General features: G+C 34.6%; 1 protein-coding gene across 1 annotated transcript in view; it reads left to right on the top strand.

Annotated features, from left to right (window-relative positions):
• LOC149896304 (unextended protein-like) overlaps positions 1-21,927 on the top strand; it is a 33,125-nt gene extending 11,198 nt beyond the window's left edge. Inside the window, exons 2-14 of the mRNA XM_090117836.1 lie at positions 4,818-5,247; positions 5,720-6,259; positions 7,953-8,069; positions 9,747-9,918; positions 12,286-12,477; positions 14,896-15,039; positions 15,451-15,588; positions 16,224-16,366; positions 16,985-17,111; positions 17,717-17,846; positions 18,777-18,873; positions 19,348-19,413; positions 20,564-21,927. Of these exons, the coding sequence (XP_089973962.1) occupies positions 4,818-5,247; positions 5,720-6,259; positions 7,953-8,069; positions 9,747-9,918; positions 12,286-12,477; positions 14,896-15,039; positions 15,451-15,588; positions 16,224-16,366; positions 16,985-17,111; positions 17,717-17,846; positions 18,777-18,873; positions 19,348-19,413; positions 20,564-20,662 (2,395 nt within the window). The 3' untranslated portion in view covers positions 20,663-21,927. The remainder of the gene's footprint in view (positions 1-4,817; positions 5,248-5,719; positions 6,260-7,952; positions 8,070-9,746; positions 9,919-12,285; positions 12,478-14,895; positions 15,040-15,450; positions 15,589-16,223; positions 16,367-16,984; positions 17,112-17,716; positions 17,847-18,776; positions 18,874-19,347; positions 19,414-20,563) is intronic.
• The last annotated feature ends 1,116 nt before the right edge of the window (positions 21,928-23,043 follow it).

Raw genomic sequence — 23,043 nt, 5'->3', positions numbered from 1 at the left:
ATTTAATCGTTACAGTTTAAAGTGAAGTCCCATGTCTCCTTCTGGTGTATAGGTCAGGCATTTCAATGTTCTTACTGTCACTGTTACTATCACAGATCTATACTAATATTATAAAGCTGAAGAGTTTGTTTGTTTGTTTGAGCGCTAATCTCAGGAACTACTGGTCTTATTTGAAAAATTATTTCGGTGTTAGATAGCCCATTTATCGAGGAAGGCTATATATCATCATGCTAAGACCAACAGGAGCGGAGCACTGCGAGTAAAACCGCGGGGCACTGCTAGTTAGAAGATATGTGTAAAGATATTAGAAAATATATTTTACAACAACGACTAGAACTTTATTTGCTGGGGATAAAACCCAAGATCTTGTAACAGAATCACGTAGGAAGGAGGTAAAATAAGGTACTTTACCGTTGTAAAAACATCTTATTCTCATATCAATTTCCGTGCGAAGCCGTGGTTAACAACTAGCAACAGCAACAGCATAAATTAAATCAGTCATCTGCAGTAATCAATCACTTTGCACAATGAATGTTGAGTTGAATGTGCGCACGCGCATGTGGGCGGTTCGTGACGTCACTTGTTTGTCATTCGATTTTTTGTTAGGACATTGGTGATATATATTGTTTTTTTATATATGTATTTGTTATATATATATATATATATATATTGTTTTTTTTGGTTAGGAGAATGGTTAGGAGTTAAATTTATAGGTCAACTAGCTTTCCGCCCGTGGCTTCGCTCGCGTTTTCAGAGAAAGACTCGTTCCCGTAGGATTTCCGGGATAAAACCTATCCTATGTCCTTTCTCGGGTATCAAAATATATCTGTACCAAATTTCATGCAAATTGGTTCAGTAGTTCAGGCGTGATTGAGTAACAGACAGACAGACAGAGTTACTTTCGCATTTATAATATAAGTATGGATAATGAATAATGTTGTACCTAATAGTAAAAGCAATGTTAGATAAAAGTTTTTGAAGTGAACTTCATTAGGCGCGTTGAGAGTAAAATTTCAAGGTCGCGTCATGGCAATACCGTCACGTTATGGAATAAGGCGACGATTTTGGTATCTTTGAATCTTGTCAAAGAAGTTTTACTTCTGCCACGTGCGCTCGGCACACATGCTCTTTTTTTGTTTTTATACTATAAGCCTAGAATGCCGCAGTTTCATAACAACTACCTAATATAAATCTTAAAACAGCCAGCAAAAATTATTTAGACATACTGTCGTAAAACATACCCTCCATTTTGTCATAGGTGAAAAGGTTAGTAAAGAAAAATTAAGACAGAAACACCAAAAGGTAATGAGATATGAGGAAGACATTAGACAATATTACGCAAAAATAATCTATATCTTTATATATAAAAATGAATCGCAAAATGTGTTGGTAAGCGCATAACTCGAGAACGGCTGAACCGATTTCGATACTTAATTCTTTTTTTATTATATTCCTTGAAGTCCGAGGATGGTTTTTATGTAGAGAAAACGTAAATATGTTCCACGGGCGAAGCCGGGGCGGACCGCTAGTACATATATAAAACTCAAAGGTGACTGATATAGTGATCTATCAACGCACAGCCCAAACCACTGGACGTAGGTATCGGGCTGAAATTTGGCATGCAGGTAGATGTCATAACGTAGGCGTCCCCTAAGAAAGGATTTTAGAAAATACATCCCCTAAAGGGGTAAAATAGGGGATGAAAACTTATACCATGAAAATTTATCTTTTCCACGCAAGCGAAGCTGCGGGCAACAGCTAGTCTTTCATAAGTATGTAACTAGATACAAGAGCAATTATCCAGGTGACCTAGTAATTAGATAAAAATTAAAATAATTTGGAAAATCCAAAAGTGCACGCCTCATAATTTTTTTTTAATAAATATTTATTAATTATTATTTTTGTTTATTTAATAACAATTAAACCACATCGAATCAGACCCTGAAAAATGAAAGGGTTCTATTCCTGAGCATACTCAAGCGTAAGAGAAAAAAAAAGACTCGATTAGTAAAGTATTTCGGTCGCTATCGTGTTAACAAGAAAAAGGATCCGCACATACAGACACACGGACGTCCAAGACAGAACTTTTTTAAACTGTTTTTTAACTAGTTTAAATAACAAAATTGACATCAAAAATATCATGAACGTTAAAAATAGTGTTTTTTCTTAATATGTGTGTGTATTTTTCTCTTACGCTTGAGTATGCTCAGGAATAGAACCCTTTCATTTTTCAGGGTCTGATTCGATGTGGTTTAATTGTTATTAAATAAACAAAAATAATAATTAATAAATATTTATTAAAAAAAAATTATGAGGCGTGCACTTTTGGATTTTCCAAATTATTTACTTTTGGACGCATTTTTACCCGACTACCAAAGAAGGAGGGTAATGTTTTTCGAGTGTATGTAAGTATGTATGTATGTCTTTTCCTTTGTGACCACCTGTAGCCTAAACGGCTTGATGGGTTTTGATGTATGAGGTATCGTTAGATTTGTCTTGATTACGGGAGTGTCATAGGATACATTTTATCCTAAAAGTCCCACGGGATAAAGACATAATAATATTTTTTCTAAATTTCCCTTTAAAAAAATATGTATGCGTGTGCAGTCGGGTATTTTGTTTTTTTAATAATAATTGCTTGTTATGATTTGTGTTGTTTAAAGGTGGAACTTTGCGCTTACTTTGAACCAAATTATGACACGTTTGATATCGAATGCTGTTTCGAGGTGCAGCTTTGCGCTTATTTTAATCGGAAAATGTGACTTGTTATAATAATATCACATGATATGTTGTTGGTTGCTATTTGAAAGTGGAGCTTTGCACTTATAACTGAGTATGACGCATTTTATTATTTAAGAATTAAAGTATTGTCAACAACGACCCTAACTAATAGTTTTTGCACGCCTCATAAGCGAAGCGTTGAGGTGGGTACTACTGTCACTTCGCGCAAAACATCTGATTTTTCAAACTTAAAATGTCTTTATGTATCATACATTGCACTTGTAAGATAATACATACACACACATATTAAGAAAAAACACTATTTTTAACATTCATGATATTTTTGATGTCATTTTTGTTATTTAAACTAGTTAAAAACAGTTTAAAAAAGTTCTGTCTTGGACGTCCGTGTGTCTGTATGTGCGGAGGATTTTCTTGTTAACACGATAGCGACCGAAATACTTTACTAATCGAGTCTTTTTTTTTCTCTTACGCTTGAGTATGCTCAGGAATAGAACCCTTTCATTTTTCAGGGTTTGATTCGATGTGGTTTAATTATTATTAAATAAACAAAAATAATAATTAATAAATAATTATTAAAAAAAAATTATAAGGCGTGCACTTTTGGATTTTCCAAACTTTTTTCTCAATTCTGTTCAGACAGCGCATGTTTATTATATATAGATAAGTGTTAGTACTCGTCCGACTATCTATAAATACTTGAACGGTAAATAGGTCAAGAGGACGTGGACCAGTCAGTTTGCCTTTTTGTTACAAATAATAAGTCAAATATTACGCTATCTGTTTGTCTGTTGCTATCGTCAACGGTAAACTATAATCAAACATGTATTCAAGTAGATTTCTTCTAAAAGGGCTTTTGTTTCGTTATATTATGAAGTACTAGCGGTCCGCCCCGGCTTCGCCCGTGGTACCTACATGTTTACGTTTTTTTTTTCATAAGAACCATCCTCGTACTTGAAGGAATAGATTCCGCAGCGCAGGCGATGACAGAATTTTTATTAAGGAATTTTTCACACCTTGGGTTACATTATTGCATTTTTGGTAAGGATCTCTAATTTTTTTGAAAATGCAATATAGCCTATGTTGCTCAGTGAAGATGAAGCTTTCTAATGGTGAAATAAAAATGAATCGCAAAATGTGTTGGTAAGCGCATAACTTGAGAACGGCTGAACCGATTTCGATAATTCTTTTTTTATTATATTACTTGAAGTACGAGGATGGTTATTACTTATTATGTAGAGAAAACGTAAATATGTACCACGGGCGAAGCCGGGGCGGAACGCTAGTTTAAAATAAAAAGGGACTAATGCTTTAACTATGCTCTGTAATCAATGTGTTAAATAATAAACTTCGGTTTTTACCCCGAAAACGTGAAGTATTGTATTTTATTTAAATAATCAAGATTTACCAAAAATCACTATTACTTTACTACTTATTATAACTAGCTTTCCGCCCGCAGCTTCGCCCGCTTTGTCTGAAACCTAACAAATTATATACCAAAACCTTCCTCTTGAATCAGTGTATCTATTTAAAAAAACCGCATCAAAATCCGTTGCGTAGTTTTAAAGATTTAAGCATACATGGGGACATAGGGACAGAGAAAGCGACTTTGTTTTATACTATGTAGTGAAACAAAGTCGCTTTCACTGTCCCTATGTCCCTTTGTATGTTTAAATCTTTAAAAATACGCAACGGATTTTGATGCGGTTTTTTTAAATAGATAGAGTGATTCAAGAGGAAGGTTTTAGTATATAATTTATTAGGTTTTAGACAAAGCGGGCGAAGCCGCGGGCGGTAAGCTAGTATTGTATAAATGATTAGGCAATATTTATTCATACAATTCTTGTTGTAAATTTTTCCTTTTAGGGTTTATTTAGTCTATTATTTTGCGAGACTATAAATTGTAAAATTTCTAAAAACCAAACTTGAATCTTGTCATCGTCGCGTTAACCTTTGGAATGCAGCATTATCATGTATTTTTTTTTTGTTGTTTAGCATAGGATTTAAATATTTTCAGAAATGAAATGCTACAAAATAATAAAAAAATCTATTTTTTTATTTTATTCTGTCCACAGAGCCAGTGAGAATGAAGTGACACCAGATGAGATAGAAGACTTCAGTGAAACAGACAGAAAGTATTACAATGATCTCAATATCAATAAATACGGTGAAGAAGAAGATGATGGCGTCGAAACTATGCCCAATAGTGGCATAAGGAAGAAACGTGAAGCCAACGAAACAGAAGTCACAGATGCAGAAACTAGTAGCCTAGGTGTTAAAGCAGTTCAAACAAATGTTACTCTAAAAATTATGGGGCTTAGGATTGAAGAGGGGGAAAAGGAACCAAAGATTGTAGATGGTATGATACCCAGTGTGTTGAGGGACACAAAGTTCACATTAAGGCTGTTTGGCGAAGGCTTCACGGATGATACGTCGATCGCGTTTACGCACCACCCCCAAGCGTATGGGTCGTCGTGCCACTTTTTGATTAAGGGAGAGTATAAGGTACGTGCTAGTGGTATTTTTACGGGGTTTTTGATGGTATAGGTAAGGTTTGTCTGTTTGTGATGACAAAATTAGGTATATAAATGGAGACTAGACTTATGACTTCAGCTATTTTCAAGTTAAAATATAGGTTAGTGACGCTGTCTGTTATACAAAAGGAGAAGTGGGTATGGTACTTGAAAAGTGGATAGTATCATATTATTCGTTTAATAAAATAATGTTTATAAATATTTTGAATTTATTGACATCACAAACACACATTATTCCTTTATCTCCATTTTTTATTACGAACATTTTAATTTAAAGTTGTAATCACAGTTATAAATGTACATCTATTATAGCAAAACATTAGGATCATATCTATTAAAATAATAATGAAAACAATGCAATCCAATTAGTTTCAATTCACGAACATGAAACCATATAGCATAAGTACCAGTATAACCCAGCTAAAAAAAATGTTATATTGCAGATAAATGCAGCAGAACATGATTCTGGTCTCTTCGAACTGACAGCACCACCGCCTCTAGAAGACTATAAATTCTACATCTGCGCACGAAACACGCCAGACGGAGACCTTATTCACCAAGGCAGTGAAGGCTGGAAGATCCTAGCCACACATAACAAGCTATTACCCCTCTGGGCGTCTCTGGTCCTCATTGTCATTTTGCTTGTCATGGCATCTCTATTCTCTGGTTTGAATCTTGGTCTGATGGCGTTGGATAGGACAGAGCTACGGATCATCGCGAATACAGGGACAGAAACGGAGAGGAAGTACGCTAGAGCTATCATGCCGGTGCGATCTCATGGAAACTATTTGCTATGTACCATTTTGTTGAGTAACGTGGCTGTTAACAGCACGTTTACGGTTATTCTGGATGATTTAACGTCTGGGTTGTACGCTGTGATTGGTTCGACGCTGGCTATAGTGTTTATTGCCGAAATCACACCCCAAGCGATCTGTGCAAGGCACGGGTTGTTGATCGGTGCTAAGAGTATTTGGATTATGAAGGTTAGTAATCTTTTCTTGGGATATGTTATAGGAATGTTGGGTTTTTATGATTTGTAAAGAAAGAAAGAAAGATAAATTTATTTCCAGAAAGAAAAGTACACACTACACACACAAGAAGAAGTACAATAATTGTTTTTTGAATTTGTTTTTTAATTATTAATCTAATACAGCTTTACCACCACCCTCTGTCATGATTTTATGTTTTTTATCTTGTGTTTGGTTGCCTGGAAGAGATGGCTACTAAAGCCATAAGGCCGCCATTTGTGCATGTCTCTCTTCTGTATATGTATGTCTTTTTCCTGTTTGTAATGGTGTACAATAAAGCGTTTTCATTCATTCATTCATTCGTACAATACATAAAATCAGACATCATGTTTGCCGAGAATTTTGTAATGTGTGTGCACTCCATTTCCAGAAAAGGGACTATAGGTTATATAATTTAGATGGACCTTTATTGGGACACTAGCTTTCCGCCTGCGGCTTCGCCCGCGTTTTCAAAAAAAAACCCGCATAGTTCCCGTTCCCGTGGGATTTCCGGGATAAAACCTAGCCTATGTCACTCAGAAATGATGTAGCTTTCCAACAGTGAAAGAATTTTTCAAATCTGCCAAGTAGTTTCGGAGCCTATTCAATTCATACAAACAAACAAACAAACAAAAAATCAAACCTTTCCTCTTTATAATATTTGTATAGAAAAATACAAATTTAAATTCAAAGTACATATATTTATTTACAAGAATGTAGTTACAAATTACAGATGTTTTGGTTACAATATTAATTATATTATATTTTATTAATAATAATACATTCTACCCAATGGTTGTGCACATATTAAAACAGAAAATAAATTAATCTAATTAAATGTACGCACAATTAAATTTCCACTGTTACATTAAAAATAAATAGTTACACAAAACAAGAACGCACACTGATGCCAAAATGGTCAACACATTAGAATATCGTGAAGATAAACTTTCTACTACATTGGTTTTGTCGATTTAATTGATCTAACAGTCAATATTGTTATTTTGTATGGATGTTTTTGTTTATTAATCTTTACTGGGAATCAAAAGAATGACATCTCGGTACTTCAAAGTCAAGGTCAAGTGCTAATAAATAAATAAATTAGTTTATTATTTATACTATCATGACTTCAATATGAATAAACATAAAAATCCTTACAAAATATTAATAGGTTCTGATAAACCTTCTTTTATTCTTCTTTTTATTCATTACTAGCTGTGCTCCGCGGTTTCACCCGCATTGCTGTTGGTCTTAGCGTAATGATATATAACCTATAGCCTTCCTCAATAAATGGGCTATCTAACACCAAAAGAATTTTTCAAATCGGACCAGTAGTTCCTGAGATTAGCGCGTTCAAACAAACAAACTCTTCAGCTTTATAATATTAGTATAGATATATCACTATCTATTGTAGGAACAACACATAACTTACTTATACTTTCTGCTTTTCCGATTACCATTACCTACTCAAACTCAAACTCATACATTCATTTATAGACTACTATTTAGTAGCACTTTCGAATCGTCATTACATAAGTATTTTTAACATTTACCACCGATTCGGAAAGCAGTATCTATGGAGAAGAATCGGCAAGAATAACCTAACCTAACATTTCATATTTTATTTTCCTTTGAATATATGTAATAAAAATACCTATTTATTCATCAGATCGTCATGGGTATCTGTGCTCCACTCGCCTGGCCGACCAGTAAACTGCTGGACTACTTCCTAGGAGAGGAGATTGGTACACATTATAACAGAGAGAGGCTAAAGGAATTGGTCAAGGTAAGGAATAGTTCTGTGTAAGGAATATAAATGCATAGGGGTTGAAATAATAATAGTTAAAAAAAAAACTAAAAAACACGCTTTTCATAGAAAACCGAACTAAAAAATAGAAATTAGTGTATTGTCATCGGTCCTCAATAAATCTACAAAGTTTGAACGAAATCTGGCCGTTTAAAGTGGGTCAAAATCGCGCCCAAAGAAGTCGGTTACAAACATACAGGTGAAGCTAATATAAAGCGTGTAAAAAATTGGCATAAATAGCTCAGGGTAACGACTATATTGAGTGAACTGAATTCTTCGAAATTGATCAAGTAGGCAGTTTTTATGTCTAACTACATGTAACAAACTTCTCTTTAATGACATTGGTCGATCTAGAATTTGTTTGCGTGAGAGTTTTATAAGCATCCCATTAAATTCGGTTTAGCAGTTCCACAGATGTCACAAGTTTCATTCAGACACTTAACTATCGTGGTGTATTATGTATAATATTTGTAATAGAGAGAGTCAATCATATAAGTAAGAAGGTGACATTGAGATTTGGCGACGTTTATTTTAAGAATTCTGGAAACTGCGCAAGGGCAGACGGCACTCGCGAATCTGCGGTTAAATTATATTTTTATAACCTGGCTGTGATGGCCCCGATTTTGTTTAGATTCAAGGCGAAAGATTTTAGAATTAAATGTAAAATAAATAAATGGTGGTTTTGATATGATCCAAGGAAGGAAGGTAGACAGACAATATTTGCGGAAGGAATATATTTTTAGGTTCTGGAAATAGATCTATATTAAGAATGGAAAAAAATTGATCGCGGCGCGAGATTCGAACTCGCGTCTTTTGGCCTTAACGGGGCGACGAGTGTGCAGGCTTGACCTCTCGGTCAAGAGTGCATCCTTGATCCAGCCAGATTGATATTAATAAAATAATTAAATATGTTTGAATTTCAATAACATACCCAAAGATAAACGATTTGTGAAAAAGGAGGATCTAAACATTTTAGTTACTTTAACATGAATAGCGTGGTCGGCCTGATCCTTAGGATCTCTTAACGGGAGGCCCGTGTCCCAGCAGTGGGAACATAATGCTGATGATGATAGTATTTTATACTTTTTACTACTTTTGCTACCTTATTGTCGAAATGTCAAGAAATACTCGATTCTGAAAGTCGTCTCGATTTGGCAAATTCCTGCATGATCTGTAAAAACCTTTATCTGAGGATCTTTTGTACGTTTTATCCCGGGTCAATAACATAATTTGATTTATCATCCCCTCAAGATATAGTACCTATTTTTCTGTGCTATTTTCCTCAGTAAGGTGCGGCATCACGCGTTTGCATCAAGCTATTAAAATGAGAAACTCAAACTCAATCACGAAACGGGACTCGAATCCGCTTTTGCCCGATCGACGTTTTTCTATCCTTTAAAAATTTCTCATTTACATAGCACTAGCTGCTCAGCGCGGTTTCACCCCCGTGGCTCCACTCCTGTTGGTCGTAGCGTGATGATATATAGCCTATAGCCTTCCTCGATAAATGAGCTATCTAACACATACAGAATTTTGGAAATCGGACCAGTAGTTCCCGAGATTAGCGCGTTCAAACAAACAAACAAACTCTTCAGCTTTATAATATTAGTTTAGATTTGAATGCTATAAAACTAAATATAAATCAAATATCACCAGGTAACAAACCACGTGAACGATCTCGACAAAGAGGAAGTGAACATCATCTCCGGAGCGCTCGACCTTCGCAAGAAAACCGTCAAAGACGTGATGACCAAACTGAAGGACTGCTTCATGCTGCCCATCAATACAGTACTGGATTTCGAGACCATGACCGAGATTGTTAAGTCTGGTAAGTGAAAACAATTCAAGCAAGATTATATTGAAAAACACACGCACGAGCGCACACACACACACAGAGAAAAACACACACACACGCGCACGCTCTCACCATACGCACAGACAGAAATAGGTACGTAAAACAACGCGTAAGTAAATATTAAAACGCATACATGGATAAAAGATAGTCGATTATTGAAACACACACACACTCCGCACACACAGACCGCGAACACAACACACATCACACATACAGACAGATACAAGGATGCAAAACAACCCAAACAACTAAATTTATTGGTTCGTAAATTATTATCTGTACTTCTAATTGATAAGGGTGTCCTGGACAACGCTTTTCAGGTCAGCTTTTGTGCGCATGCGTAATGTTTATTTTTGTAACACTCGGAATAGATCAATTGTTATGATTTTGGAATTCGTTTGCTAAACGTGTGTACTTTGTTCAATGCCGTATTATTAGGAGGGGGGGAGGGGTAATATATTTGCATTATTTACCTTTAAACTGCTAAGTAATTAGTAATTAATTTTACAAAAATAAATTGTCTATATGCTTAATTGAAATTAAGCTACCCACTTGTGACATTTGACATTTACAATTATTAGGTAATCGATAAGTTGTGAAAAACAAATATGCTAGGTATTTATATTGCAATTTATTTTTGCCAAGAGTCATTCTTACAAATAAAGACGAATCTAATGACACTGACAGACGTGCGAGCGAAGGCGGGCTACGAGTAAAATTTCAAACATGTTGGATCGTCAACGAACTTACTCGACGGTTTTTAAGTACGCGTACATACACGAGCGAAAAAGGCCGTCGAGCCACAAGTTCGCGTACTTACTCGTACGTCTGTCACCCCTTTAACGCCTTCGAGCTAAAAATCTTCCAAGCCTTTGTATTCTTTAGAATACCACACATAGCTTCTAATGATATCTTTCAAGAACAAATCCATAAACTACAGTGTACCAAAGATATATATGTGAGAGAATTACAATAGAGTAGTTGTTATGTGGTACCTTCCTATTACAATGTACTCTATGCTGTACAACATAGTGTCGATAATGAATTGATATGAAATGCATGGGGTTACGGGCCATGCTATGGTTTATATTCCTTGATATAGTCTCGGTACTACCATCGACCGCGCAAGGTGTGTGCACTGAGTCATTATTTAATATTATTTCACATATCTACCTAATTATAATTAATTATGGAGTGTTATTTAAATTCTCCGACATATACATACACGACACAAATCCTAACCCTCCTTTGCCCTTACGCAATCGGGTAAAGAACTGCGAAAACATCGCTTGTCACAAAAATGTTTACTCTCCGTATATCAAATGTGTTTGCTAAGAAATATTCCCTTGTTTGCATTAGATAGGGTTGGTACACGCATGTGTTGATGGACGGTCAATAAATGGGCTCGTCTGTCTATATGGGTTATGATGTTGCTAACCGATGTAGGGCATATATAGACGATGTAACAAAGGTTACGTGAATTGATATTCATTTGACTGGCCGGTTGGCTTGGTTGGTAGTGACCCTGCCTTTCCAATCTCTGGTCGTGGGTTCGATTCCCACCCGGGGCAAATATTTGTGTGATGAACATAGATGTTTGCTCTGTGTCTGGGTGTTAATTAATTATCTATATAAGTATTTATTTAATTTTTTTTTTCAGCTATCTGGTTTCCATAACACAAGCGAAAGCTTAGTATGGGATCAGATCGTGCCGTGTGGGAAAATTGTCCCGAAATATTTATTTATCATTTTATTTATTTAATATTTGGGTCTATGTCCCTTAAAATATGGATGTTTATTGAAAATTAAGATATACTGAAAATCTGTCTATATGGGTTATAATTAAAAGTACATATAACAGATATAGGGTACATATAGAGAGTCGTAACAAAGGTTACGTGAATATTCATTTCATATTTGGGTCTTTTTTTTATAATAATGAATTTATGTTGAAAATTTTGATATACATAACAGCTTTTGTATATAGAATACCGTATGTAGGGTACTTCCATATCATGGTATAGTATGCGCAATTATTGACACTGTTTCACCACATTTTTTGTGGATGCTTTCCGTTCGTCCCCAAAATTTACTTCTCATAATCAGACTGATGACGTATGCAAACTAAGTTCAAAGACTGACATTTGACCAATATGGTCAATCCGTTCAACAGTGCTTGAATGTGTTGTGTTTGTGTGTTATTATTTTTTAGTATTATCTCCCTCCAGGCTACTCCCGTATCCCAGTATAGATAAAATAATCTCTGAAAACAGTTTCTGAATTTCTCCCAAGTTTCCATATGTATCATATTTTCGAGTTCCTAACTTGTTTTCTCTCCAGGGTACTCCCGTATCCCAGTATACGAGGGTCACCGCGGGAACATAGTGACGGTCCTGTTCATAAAGGACCTCGCGTTCGTGGACCCGGACGACAACACGCCGCTGCGCACGCTCTGCCAGTACTATCAGAACCCGTGCAACTTTGTGTTCGAAGATGTTACTTTGGATGTCATGTTGAAGCAGTTTAAGGAAGGTAAGTGATACATAAATTAATAATAAAATAGTTTATTTCCTTTATGATTTTACAGATTACGGAGTAATAAGTTTGAGAAAGAAGACAGTTGTTTGTGAAAGATCTCTTTCGTGCTGTGTGGAAAAAAATGTCAATATGATTTCATGCATTTAATAGCGGTTCGCCCCGGCTTCGCCCGTGGTACATGTTAACGTTTTCTCTCCATAAGAACCATCCTCGTACTTCAAGGAGTATAATAAAAAAAGAATTATCGAAATCGGTCCACCCGTTCAGACGTGATACCGTGACCAAGGAAAACGGGTTTCATTTTTATAATACAGGGTTACTTGTAACTGGACGGGAATACTCCCGTCAAGAATAGATCGGGGAGCTCAAATGCAACAAATTTAACCCCCTACATGTATATCCGGAAGATAACGGTTTTCGATTTATATTTAACTTTGTGATTTTTGAAAAAATATCAACTTTTACCCCTTTTTGACATTATTTAAAAAAAATGGGTGGTAAAATGTTTTTACTAGTAGAGGACTTAGCAACATAACATAATAACCCCTAAACATATAAATAAATGCTTAATAAGTAATGGTTAAAAATAAACATATTTTTGATTTATTTTTTTCAAAAATCACAAAGTTAAATATAAATCGAAAACCGTTAACTTTCGGATATACATATAGGGGGTCAAATTTGTTGCATTTGAGCTCCTTGATCTATTCTTTACTTGAATACGTCCAGTTACAAGTAACCCTGTATATATATAAATAAGATAATCAGCTACGATCCGTGATTCAAGTGCCAATTATCTTAATTCCTTATTATCTTGAGGTTCATTAAATAAATCTATCGCTAAGCTTGTGACACATTAATTACATGCTACGGCATCATGACGTGATTATGAAATTTTAATTATTGACGGTATTTTCATTTTAAAATATACCGTTTTCCATAGTTTCTAGGTTGTTCTTCGGTCGCTCCTATTACACCCATTTTAACAATTATTCATAATTAAAGAACCATGACGATTTCAACCTTTTAGTACTAAACCGGAAAGGCCGTAGTCTCAAGACCAAAAACAGTGTACCAATACTAATATTATAAGACTGAAGAGATTTTTTACACAAACTAATCTTAGTACATTGGTTCGAATTGAAAATTCTGTATTGAATGGTCTTATACAAGAAGGATTAGAGGCTATCTAACATGACGCTATAATCAATAGGAGTCGAACATTAAGGGCCGATTGTTCCAATGCTTGGATAAAACTTATTCGTCGAATAATGTATAGAACTACCATTTTAAAAACGTATTCTAATTGTCCGTATTTGACAGTTTACGTGACATTTTAATATTATCGTGTACTTGATTGCACGGATAAGTTTTATCCTAACATTGAAAAATAATTAGGCCCTAAGAATTATTATTTCACCAGACATTGAAAAAATTCCAAAAGTATTCCTTTTGAGCAGACAGCGTTTGTCAGCCAGATATATATAGTTACACTTTCACTAAACATCTGAACATTTGCCAGAAATATTAAGAATGAAGCATGATGGGTATGACGTCCATTTTTCAGCTCGCGTGTTCAATTTATGACTTAAACAATGTATTGTTAACAATAGACCATGAAGTGTCTGGTTTATTTTATAGTGCACTATTATACTTATGGTTTTGCATGTGGTTTTACTCGAGTTTTATACGGTATAGGATTAAAACTGTTACTGGAACAATTTTCGTCTTCTATTTCCTATCTTATCTTGGAGTGTAGTTTTTGGGATAAAATTGATGGTCTTCTCCAGTCTATATATAGCAAAATTGGTCAAAAAGGGGACAGCTATTAAAATCTATACTAATATTATAAAGCTGAAGAGTTTGTTTGTTTGTTTGAACGCGCTAATCTCTAGAACTACTGGTCCGATTTGAAAAATTCTTTCGGTGTTAGAAAGCCCATTTATCGAGGAAGGCTATAGGCTGTATATCATCACGCTAAAACCAATAGGAGCGGAGCATTGCGGGTAAAACCGCAGGGCACAGCTAGTTTAAATATAAAGTGGTACATAGAGACTGAGTAACTTCGTTATAAAATTGGTATAGGTGACAATTGAGGAAAAAAAATGGGAAATTATGCCCTGCTATCAACAGCAACATATGAATTATGTTTTATTGTATCTTATTATTTAAAAGACATAAAAAATAGTGACACTACTCGAAGATTAGTTGTTATATAACTGCTTCGTTGGAAAATAATTTGAGAAATGTTCACCAATCCTTACTCCATTACTCAACCTTATTTATTTGTTGAGCCATAATGAAAATACATCATTTCTGAAAAAAATTACTGTCTATGGGGACCTCCCCCCCATAGTACGCGCGAGTCCGACTTGCCGGTTTTTTATTTAATAAGTAAATAACGATTTCCAGGACACAAGGGTCACATGGCGTTCGTGCAACGTATCGAGGAAGGTGATGGGGATCCGGTTTATGAGACGGTTGGCTTGGTGACGTTAGAGGACGTCATCGAGGAGATGATACAAGCGGAGATTGTTGATGAAAGTGATGTTATATGTAAGTATATTTGAATAGCTAATATTGTAAAAAACACTATTGAAATTATTATTGACAAAATTTTAAGTGACTTTTTGACTGACTGGTTGGCTTGGTTGGTAGTTACCCTGCCTTCCAAGCCAGAGGTCGTGTGTTCGATTCCCACCCGGGGAAAACTTGCCAATTTCCTAAAAATAAAAATAATTAAAATTAAGGCTTGGTTGGTAGTGACCCTGCCTTCCAAGCCATAGGTCGTGTGTTCGATTCCCACCCGGGGAAAACTTGCCAATTTCCTAAAAATAAAAATAATTAAAATTAATAAAACAGTAATACTTATACACATAGTAACACTATTAAAAAAATCACTAAATTTTATAAAATACATCTTCACCACCATTACTAGATTTACCATTTTTAACATCTCTCTTCCAGCGGATAACCGCACCAAAAAGCGTCTAGCCAGACCGCTGAACAAGCTCCACGATATCGCAGCATTTGCTGGCCACCAGCACCAGCGTGTGCACGTGTCTCCTCAGCTCGTGCTGGCCACGTTCCAGTTTTTAAGCACAAGTCAGTAATTGCTGAGAAATTTTGTAATGCGTAATTTTAGTATATTTTATGTCGGATTTTACCAGTACTTTGTGTGTAATTTATCAGTATATATGCTGAGAAACATTTTATATCAGTAGGTATCTGGTTTTATATAGTAGGATTTAGAAGTTATCAGTAAACGCTGAGATATTTTGAATATCAGTGTTTGCTGAAAGTGATGGGGTGAAATACTTTTAACTGTATTAGCTGCGAAAATTATGGATGTTGTCGGTGTATAAATTTTATGAAGTTATCAGTATTTTATAAGGGTGTTAGAAATTAAAATTGATCAGTTTCAGAATATGTTAATATTTACTATTTCGAAACAATGATATTATATATACAAACAAGTTTCGAAATAGTAAGGCTTTACTATCAGCAATGACTATCATATATTTTTTCAAATCTATATAATTGTTCTCTATTATTTAGATTTTGTACCCGATTGTCCATAAACTGTTGTAATTATCTATATAAGTATTTATTTAAAATTATATATGTATGTTTATCAGCCATCTGGTTTCCATAACACAAGCGAAAGCTTAGTATGGGATCAGATCGTGTGCCGTGTATGAAAATTGTCCGGAAATATTTATTGATTTATTTTCTACCAGGCGTCGACCCCTTCAGAGCGGACATGATATCCGAGACAGTATTACGCAGACTGTTGAAACAAGATGTCATACAGCACATTCGTCTCCGCGGTGATGAAGAAAAGAATGATCCGAAGAGATTCGTCTATCTAGAGGGGAAACCGGTGAGTGGGGGTGATGATGATGATGGGGATGAAACAGGGAATGGATTGTGATGAAAGGATGGATGGTGATAATGATGAGTTGGGAGGCGGGGAGTATGATGGATGGATGTAATATTGACATGATTTTAAAATAGCAGGAATTTATTGCCGATTCTTCTCCATAGATACTTCTTTCCGAATCGGTGGTAAATGTTAAAAATACTTATGTAATGACGATTCGAAAGTGCTACTAAATAGTAGTCTAATTGAATAAATGAATGTTTGAGTTTGAGTTTGGATTGAAAAGTTGATGAGTTGGTGATGTGTGGGATGGTTGTGATGATTAGAGAATAATGGTGATGATGAATATGATGCTGTGTTGGTGATGAGGCAATGGGCTAGGTGCTGAGAGGAAATGTGTGATGCGTCAAGCTGGGGGGTTTTATCGTGGTGGTAGAAGTTGCGTGAAGCAAGGGGGAGGGTTCCTTATGGTGATGATTGATGATTAGAGAGAAACTAGCTTTCCGGCCGCGTTTTCAAAGAAAAACCCGCATAGTTCCCGTCCCCGTGGGATTTCCGGGATAAAACCTATCCGGAATTCAGTTTTGTATATATAAATTATTGTTTTTTGTCCTCTAGGCGGACTACTTCGTGCTGATATTGGAAGGCCGAGTAGAAGTGACGGTGGGCCGCGAGAACCTCGTGTTCGAGGCGGGGCCCTTCACGTACTTCGGCGTGCAGGCGCTCACGCAGAACGTGGGGCTCGGTGAGTGTGGACCCCCCCTGGGGGGAGTACACGTATCGAGTGGTTGTGTGTAGTTGCCTCAAAATAGTAATTACGAGAAAAAAAACTTATTTTTATTGATTTTCCATTACATTTTTCATTTTCCCAAAGTTATGATCTCAAAATTTCCGCCAGCTTATAATTTCCTCCTAAAAAAACTCTACTCGCTTTATTACTAACAATGCCATTGTTATAGATTATAATTACCACCAGAACCCCAATTTTCCATTAAATTTTCCGCTCAAATAATTATATCCACCACATTTGACTGGATCCACTTTACATTTTCAAATCAAATCAAATTTATTCATTAAACATACTTAAATACAATTACAATTACAATTTATTACAATGTACAATTAATATTCATGTAAAAGTATATAAATATAAAAGGCTACTAAAACAATTTATACAAGCCAATATTTTCCTAGCTAGGTTACTGGGCAACCTGTGTTTAGGAGAAACAGCTTGCCTCTAAAATAAATTCACAAAAAGCCTCTTAGCAAGTACTCGATTATAATTTTGTATTTATTATGTCGAAGATTTCCGCTATTTCCTCCACTAATTTCCGGCATTTCCATTTCCAGCGGAATCCCCAGCACCATCCACGCTCGGTTCCCTCCAGAACTTGAACATGGACTCCATGCTACGTCACACCTTCGTTCCAGATTATTCTGTCAAGGCCATCGCGGAATTATACTATCTTACTATTAAAAGGTATATTTACTACTTTATATTTATACTACTTTCTTCTTTCTTTCTTTCTTTCTTTCTTTCTATATTTATACTAGCTTCCGCCCACGACTTTGTACGTGCATCCCCGTTTTTCCCCGTTCCCGCAAGAATTTCGGGAAATCCGTTCTTAGCGGATGCCTACGTCCTAACGTCTACCTGCATGCCAAATTTCAGCCCGATACGTCCAGTGGTTTGGGCTGTGCGTTGATAGATCACTATATCAGTCACCTTTGAGTTTTATATAATACTAGTGGTCCGCCCCGGCTTCGCCCGTGGTACATATTTCGCAATAAAAGGTAGCCTATGTCCTTTCTCGGGTATCAAAATATCTCCATACCAAATTTCATGCAAATTGGTTCAGTAGTTTAGGCGTGATTGAGTAACAGACAGACAGACAGAGTTACTTTCGCATTTATAATATTAGTATGGATTATATAGACCAGCTGTTCTCCGCGGTTTCATCCGCATTGCTCCACTCCTGTTGGTCTTAGCATGATGATATATAGCCTATAGCCTTCCTCGATTAATGGGCTAACACCGAAAATTTTTTTCAAATCGGATCAGTTCCTGAGATTAGCGCGTTCAAACAAACAAACTCTTCAGCTTTGTAATATTAGTATAGATTGTATTTTTGTGTATTATATCATTTATGTCTAATAACGATATCTATTATCATACTAGCGGTCCGCCCCGGCTTCGCCCGTGGTACCTACATGTTTAAACTACCCTATCTCTCAAGTTGGATCGAACTGCACATGGTGTGCGAATTTTATTATAATCGGTTAAGTGGTTTAGGAGTCCATTGAGGACAAACATTGTGACACGAGATTTATATATATTAAGATAAGATATCCCTCGTAATGTATGGACGCCCCCTTATTTAATAATTCACATAAAAATATTTATTCACAGATCAATGTACTTAGCTGCAAAACGCGCGACTCTCATGGAGAAGGGAGTTTTGAATAAGGGCGGTACAAATGAACAAATTGAGCCAGAGGTTGATAAGGTGAGACAAACAGATAAATAATATATTTTTATTTTTAAAATCACATGTTTTTAAAAATGTAAAGTGTATGCTGAGTTAAAGATTCTTTGGCAAGACTTAAAGATACCAAAATTACTTCATGATACGGTATTGCCATGACGCGACCTTGAAATTTTAATCACATCGCGCCTAAAGAAGTTTTACATTTTATATACTTATAGTTTTAAACCACAAATGGTTTTCTGCTCTTAAAAAAATAATAAAATAGGCATGAGATTCCAAATTCATTTGTATTTATTTTCTAAATAAAAATTATTGCAATGTAATTTGAAAAAAAATCATGTCCGATATTCTTTTATGGGCTGTTCAATTAAAATTATTGGCATAGAAAAGTTTATGTAAGCTATTGTAATCGAAATCGTTTGAAAAAATATAAATTTCGTATAAATGTTCAAAAAAAAACTTTTTATAATATTTTTTACGTATTTATTTCAGCTATTGCGTGAAGGAGACCGTTTGGATGATATCGTTGAAAATGAAAAGACAACACCGTCCAAGCAGGTAAGGATTTATTTATTTATTTTTTGTTTTTTTCAGCGATTTTATAGTCTGTAGAAATGACAGTTTAAATATTAGTTTTGTTATAAAAAAAGAGTAAAAAAAGTAATTGGTTTTTGTAGTCTTAAAAATTAAAATACAAAAAAACAAATAAGTAACTCGTATTATTTATTTGAAATTGGATCATAATGCTTATTATAACAATAATTTTATATTATACTAGCGGTCCGCCCGGGCTTCGCCCGTGGTACATAATATTTACGTTTTCTCTATATAAGAACCATCCTCGTACTTCAAGGAATATAATAAAAAAAGAATTATCGAAATCGGTTCAGCCGTTCTCGAGTTATGCGCTTACCAACACATTTTGCGATTCATTTTTATATAAAAAAGTAGCTGTGCCCCGCGGTTTCACCCGCATTACTCCGCTCCTATTGGTCTTAGCGTGATGATAGCCTATAGCCTTCCTCAATAAATGGGCTATATAACACCGAAAGAATTTTTCAAATCGGACCAGTAGTTCCTGAGATTAGCGCGTTCAAACAAACTCTTCAGCTTTGAAATATTAGTATAGATTTGAAATAGACTAACATTCCTGTTACAATATATATATTATATGGCAACATTATTTATTTTATTTTTTTAATATTGGCACCTTTAAATGAATAAAATTTATATTTTCACGCCGCTAGACATTGGATGTTCCTAAAACTAGATATTAAGACGCCAGGTTGGTATATGGATCGGACAAAATTAAATATATTTTTAAAGCACTAATTTTTAATTTACATAAATCGCACTGAGTTTTGAAAATTTATTGATATTATTTGTGTAAGTTTTAGGAAATTCGAAGATAAAAAAATATCTTACTTTCGTTCAGTCACAGTGGAATGGCTACACCGACTTGAATGAGATTTTCTAAAGGAAAATAGAGTAATATATAATACACTAGCTTTCCGCACGCGGCTTCGCCCGCTTTGTCTAAAACATAATAAATTATATACTTTAACCTTCCTCTTGAATCACTCTATCTATTAAAAAAAACCGCATCCGAATCCGTTGCGTAGTTTTAAAGATTTAAGCATACATAGGGACAGAGAAAGCGACTTTGTTTTATACTATGTAGTGATAATAATATTCTTTGTATTTTCAGTTTGTCCCGCAACCATCAAGTCTTCTCACGAATTCTACGTTCAAGAACGCCGAGGCAGATGCGAAGAGTCCGGAAGAAGAAAAACTACTAAAAAAGTAGCACAAATCTAGCAAAAAAAAATATTGGTAGAATAATGGCGCGAAGCGAAAAGCAATTGTTAATGAATATTAATTTTAAAGTTTTTTTTTACAATTTTACTTTTAATAATAAATAATAATGTTTTATAATCACACTTGTTACTTAATTATTTTTATCTGTTGTTTACGGCCGCCATGTTATTTTTTATCTGTATCGAAATGGCGCCAAAATATATTTTGTAGTTTGTCAAAGTAAATTTAAAATCGTTATGTAGTTGAAAGTACAAAATTATTGTTGAAAGTTAAAAGTAAGTTTAAAAGTGAAATTAATAATTAAGAAAAAGAATAACATATTAAGCAAATGTATTAAAAATACATAATTTTAACTACCTATTAATAATACCTTCTGAAAACAATATCAATTTAGAATTTCATTAAAATGTTTCAAAAAGTTTGGCGCCATTTTTTACCACCATTAAAATGTTGCACCACAAAAATAAAATTGCTAAGTTCCTACGTTTGAACAAAGTATGCGTGTTATTATTTATTTATGAGTGTTTAATTTTTGTTAACTTACATACCTCTAGATAAATATAATAATAAAAATCAATTTATCATTTTTAATACTCAATTAAAGTCATCAATATATTTTTTATCTACACATTAAAAAAACTAATGTCAGTTTTTTTTTTTCTATGGATGTGTCAGTTTTTTTTTAATTACAATTTTGTTTTTGTGGTTCAATTTTATTCTACTATCAGTAGAGGGCAACACTGCCTTGCAATATGACAAATTCGCAGTGAATGCTTAATGTAAAGTTACATTTGTTGAAAATATAAGCTAGGTTTAGTTTTCGAAGTATTTAAAGGCATTTGCGATTTAATTATACGTAGTAGTTTTTAGCGCTCGCTGACGTCACGTAGCTTCCTTTGTTTTTGCAATTAATCGTCAGATGGCGCTATTTAGTGAGTAAGCAAATATGGTACTTATTTTAAATAGACGACGTCCATTTTAAATCCGTAATTATCATGAACATCACAATTATTTTTTTATAATTCAATCAATTGTTTTATCCTAGTCGTATGCTAGAATAAATTTTTATGAATATTTATCGATTTTGTATAATAATATATAAAATATATTGTCCTTCCGTATGGTGCCTTATTACCGTCTAACCTTTCAATAAGTCCATTTATTACGTATATTACGCGTTATTTGAATATTTGTAACATTGTATTTATGAATTATATTGTACAATCGAATGCAAAATATATGTTTATTGATTAATTTTGTGTTTTATTTCTGCACCAAATTTTCCCTTCTACAAATAAGATGAATGAATTATTCCTAAAATTTTACATTTAAAAAAGTACATAAGTACCTACACACAATATTTTTTGCAACCAAAAAGTTAGTGAACCGATCGAACAGAAAAGAGAGGGTAAAATAGGAACTAATTAAGTGCGCTGTATATATAAATTTTCAAATAAATAAATATACATACATTTTCAAATAAAAAAGAGCGTGTGTGCCGAGAACACGTGTCAGAAGTCAGAACTTCTGTGGCAAGATTCAAAATCGCCTTAACTCTACGACGCGACCTTAAAATTTTACTCTCAACGCGCTTAAAGAAGTTTCTTTAAAAAAGACTCTTTTCCTAAACATTCACGAAAAAATACACACTGAACGCGATTGGTAATTCCATTTCAAACAATGCATATAATCTATTGAATCGTATCATAATACTCGTACATATTTAACACGGTAGATCTGGCAAGAAGTTCTATACCTATCTCTTCAAATTTTAGTATTTTTGTATAGAATAAGACGCAACATGAGAGACTACAAAAAAGACGCATCACCTACGATGGTAAGATCAGCGACGCCCATATACACCTACAATAATTCAAATTCAAATTATTTATTTGCAAGAAATGTGGTACAAAGATTTACAGATGTACAAGTGTTATACGTAATATGTAGAGCACAAATCGCCAATTTAGTCTTTAAAAATTATATTGTTCACTCGCCAAATATAATGTAGGTAAGTACGTATTTATATAGAATGGTGAACTTAGCAACTGGTGCACTTTTCAATTAGTGCACTTCGCAAAAGGATCGCATATATTATATATTTATAATATTTATATATCGCATATATTTATAATATTAGTATGGAGAGGACACTACGAACAAAATCTGTGCGGGGTGGCTAGTGAGTCATACACATAGAAATCTAAATAACAAGACCATAGAAATCTAAATAACAAGACACTAGAAGTCGTAAGCGCGCGTGACCTTGTCGCCACTCAGGTGACTTTCACATCACCAGTGTGTTCGTCACAGTTCAGTTGCTATGGAGACGTATGTGTGTAAACATGGTGTGTTTCAGCATATCCCATT

Source organism: Colias eurytheme, chromosome 29, assembly GCF_061535395.1.
Source record: "Colias eurytheme isolate Ceu_HAF_F1 chromosome 29, ilColEury1 Martin Lab GWU primary, whole genome shotgun sequence".
In the NCBI taxonomy this organism is placed as follows: Eukaryota; Metazoa; Arthropoda; class Insecta; order Lepidoptera; family Pieridae; genus Colias; species Colias eurytheme.
The sequence above is the reverse complement of the archived record's forward strand: the minus strand, read 5'-3'. Positions and strand labels throughout refer to the sequence as shown.